The sequence below is a fragment of the Triticum urartu genome, chromosome 5A, assembly GCF_056163025.1.
Source record: "Triticum urartu cultivar PI428250 chromosome 5A, HENAU_Tu73, whole genome shotgun sequence".
Taxonomy (NCBI): domain Eukaryota; kingdom Viridiplantae; phylum Streptophyta; class Magnoliopsida; order Poales; family Poaceae; genus Triticum; species Triticum urartu.
This window is the reverse complement of record NC_141877.1, coordinates 250,980,512-250,984,131: the sequence shown is the minus strand read 5'-3', so window position 1 is coordinate 250,984,131 and position 3,620 is coordinate 250,980,512. Positions and strand designations below refer to the sequence as shown.

The 3,620-nt window shown below is 45.2% G+C and overlaps 1 protein-coding gene across 1 annotated transcript; it reads left to right on the top strand.

Moving 5' to 3' along the window:
* The first annotated feature begins 1,300 nt into the window (after positions 1 to 1,300).
* On the top strand, positions 1,301 to 1,927 carry LOC147970950 (uncharacterized). Its single transcript, XM_087523741.1, has one exon. The coding sequence runs from the start codon at positions 1,301 to 1,303 to the stop codon at positions 1,925 to 1,927; it is 627 nt and encodes a 208-aa protein (XP_087379867.1).
* Positions 1,928 to 3,620: the final 1,693 nt, after the last annotated feature.

The window sequence follows — 3,620 nt, the reverse complement described above, 5'->3', positions numbered from 1 at the left end:
ACATGGCTGGAGAGGTTGGTGGCGGTGGGAAAGATTGAAGCTTGGGCGCTGGAGCTCGAGGAAGGAAGAAGGCCTGGGGTGAAAAGAGGGGTCTTTATCCACTTATATAGGCCGTGAATATCAAGTGCCCCCCTTAAGCCTTGAAACTCGAATGTTCCCAAGGAGTCATGCAAATGGCATGGTTGGATTACCCAAACCCATATTGATGAGAATCATGCAATAAGCGGACACAATCTCTATTTGGACAAGACGTGTCATTAGAGGCCGCACCTCGAAACGCGAAGCGGGAGGCCAAAAAATGGTTCGAAATGATAAAGAGGCCAAGCGTGACGGTTCACTAAAAAAGTTGTCAGTAGACGGACCTTATTTTGATTAAGTACTTTGCCTTTGTGGTTGAGGTTGTGACTATTATATGAAGCCGGATACAGTTCTCTTATTTAGAAGACTGCTTTGAAGTATTCGGAGGAGGAACTTGCCTTGCAATGCCGAAGATAATCTGCATGCCGAACACATTGTGATTGAAGACTGATTCAGGGGCTACTGAGGGAATCCTGGATTAAGGGGTCCTCAGGTGTCCGGGCTGTGTGATATGGGCCGAACCGATGGGCCGTCAAGATACAAGATAGAAGGCCTTCCCTGTATCCGGATAGGAGACTCCTTTGCATGGATGGCAAGATTGGCGTTCAGATGTTTCCTTCTTTTGTAAACCGACTCTGTACAACCCTAGGCCCCTCCGGTGTCTATATAAACCGGAGGGTTTAGTCCATAGAGGCTATCAGAATTGACATAGGCTAGACTTCTAGGGTTTAGTCATTACGATCTCGAGGTTGATCAACTCTTGTAACCCCTACACTCATCAAAGTCAATCAAGCAAGAAGTAGGGTTTACCTCCGTTAAGAGGGCCCGAACCTGGGTAAACATCACGTCCCCTTTGTCTCCTGTTACCTTCGATCCTCAAACGCGCAGTTCGGACCCCCTACCCGAGATCGGCCAGTTTTGACACCGACGCCGACCTTGGCAACCTCTTCGTCAATGACATGGGTGACAACCTCAACGCCAACGGTGCTGCTCCCGTTGCACCGTATGTGTTTCTTTCCTTCCTGTTCCAAATCATGGTAGAATTCATGTTTCTAGTCTGTGTCCTAGATTCGATCTGTTCATCTACTATGCTAGTCCACATGATTAGTTTAATCTCTGTTATAGCCGTCATGATTTATTTTGTGCTTATTCGAATTAAATCTCATAGTAACTTGCTCATATATTCACATGGTGACACGTCCCCTACAACCACTCCCGTTTCATGGACGGCTTGGTCGATGCCTCCAAGGTGCCCTGCATCTACAAGAGTTTCAGCTGCGAGAGGTACGTCGACCAGCACTCGCTGGCAGAGCATAGTTCCATATGCGTGCATGCGCCCTGCTACTGCTATGAGTGCACGCCGCCGTTTGAGGGCTCGCCTGTGAGCCTCGTGCATCACCTCACAACACCGTCCGTCGAACACTACTGGCCTGTGGTGGTGAACATCAGGTACGAGACATGCTACCTGTTCGCGGTGCCGGAGTCGCTGGAGGATCACCACTGCCTGCTAGTCACGGAGGAGGACGACAGCGTCTTCGTCTTGGTCGTGGGCACCGGCAAGGCCCACGCAGGCCACTGCCACGTCTCTATAGTGTGCGTCGGGGGCAACGCCGCTGACGCTGACACGAGGCCGGTGTACGGGTGCGTGGTTGCGGTTACTGCCCCTCAGAGGTATGTGGGCGCCCATCCCAGCTCCATGACGCTGACTGGGACTGTGCCAAACTGCTCTGTTCCCAGCGACGTGGACATGGAAGACCCACGGTATGATTTTCACCCCAATATGGTGCAGAGGGACTCCAAGGAGCTTCACCTGGACATATGCATTACCAAGTTAAATGTTGATCATTAGTCTTCGCTCAATGTAATCTGCTGTCTAAGCATGTGGAGACTTCTTATTTATATAGTATAGAACCTTCCATACATGATCTTGCTCTATTAGAGTATCGTGCTTGAATAAAAGTGTATCCATTTATGGTTTAGTCTAGAATCTTTCATGTATGCTTTTGCTCCATTAGAGTTCCCACTTGCCATTTATGAGATTAATTGAGAATTTTTACTATAGTACTGGTGAAAAACTTATGATCAACCATTTCTTACATCTCCTCTGCCCATTCCAAGTCATCCTGATTTAATCCCTTCGTCTATGTGTATAAGAGCATGGTTAATACTTAATAGTATAACCAACTGTTGACTATAAGAAAGTGCCATGTCATCTGTAGCCAACATGTATAAAAATTAGCTATAAGTATGTGCTACTTTCTTAATACATGGCCCACTTTCCACTATCACATAGTGCCTAGGAGCACATGCTGTAGCTGGCTCTTGCATGAGAGCCCGCTTACATTCTCTCTCCTCTACTTCTTACAACCTGCTGACTATACCTTATTGTACTCTCTCTAAGTCACCTTATGAAAACCAAATAATCCAGAAACACTTAGGCGCGGTGCATTAACTCCCACCTTGTTTCTTGTTTCTTGACATATCAACCAATAAGAGATGTGGGGCGTGCATGTTTTCAGTGACTCAAGACTACCAAACATGACATGCAGTGGTTAGTTCATTGCATGCAATGCTATTAATTAGCAAATAAACATTAAGTTCTCTCGTTTCCCCCTCATTCTTGGTCACAACACACAACTTAAGATGACTTATTCACCTAGACGGAGGGAGTACATTCATGGTGGTCTAGTAAAAAACGATACTCAAAAACTAATCCTTAAAGATCATTTCTTGCAAAGCACAATAAGTGTTATGTCTTCACAAGTTTTGGATGCAGGTTGAACGCTTTTGTTTGCAAAAGATACTTTTTTTATCTAATTCAACCGGATGTTTGTGAGCTCTAGAGAAGAAATAATATCCGAAGAAACCTATTGATACTCCTTACACATGAGATGACTCCCACATACTTTGTCAAAATAAACAACTCCCCGATCAATGCATTTCACTGTTCCGTGCAACGTACGGGCACCTTCCTATATATTAGTGCGACCATAAATTTAACAAACATTATATATAGTATGATAAATGCTAATGCATGTCACCAAAAATTATACCACAGAAAACTATGTTCAAATACGAATCCAACGATATAGTTTTTGTTGACATGCACTAACATTTTGTCAGTTAAATCTTCAGTCGAATTCAATGGGGGACTAATAAACCACGACCGAGGTAGTACTAGTGTAGAGGGCGGCGCTGCATGGGAGTCTCACCCCGCTCGTGGCGTGGTAGTAAAGCCGTCATATCACAAAACCCCACCACTCCTAGTAATAAGTGGCCTCGTAAAATAAACGGACAAGCAAACATCACATCCCTCCATGTTTTTTGCATTTCATCTCTCTGCATTTACTTTGTCCGGTTCATCTCACACACTCAATCCCTAGCTACTACTCCTAGGGCCAGTTTTTTTGGTGGCTTAAAAAAGCCTTCTCTTCCCCAACTTTTCCCATAAGCTCTAGTCACAATGGATAGTAACATAAGGCGCCTCACTCATTCATTTGGGCTTCTAAACTACTACCTCCGTCCTGGTTTATTATTCACCA

Excerpts from the sequence above, each read along its gene's own strand:
- LOC147970950 (XM_087523741.1), top strand. The coding sequence starts at position 1,301 with ATGGACGGCTTGGTCGATGCCTCCAAGGTGCCCTGCATCTACAAGAGT.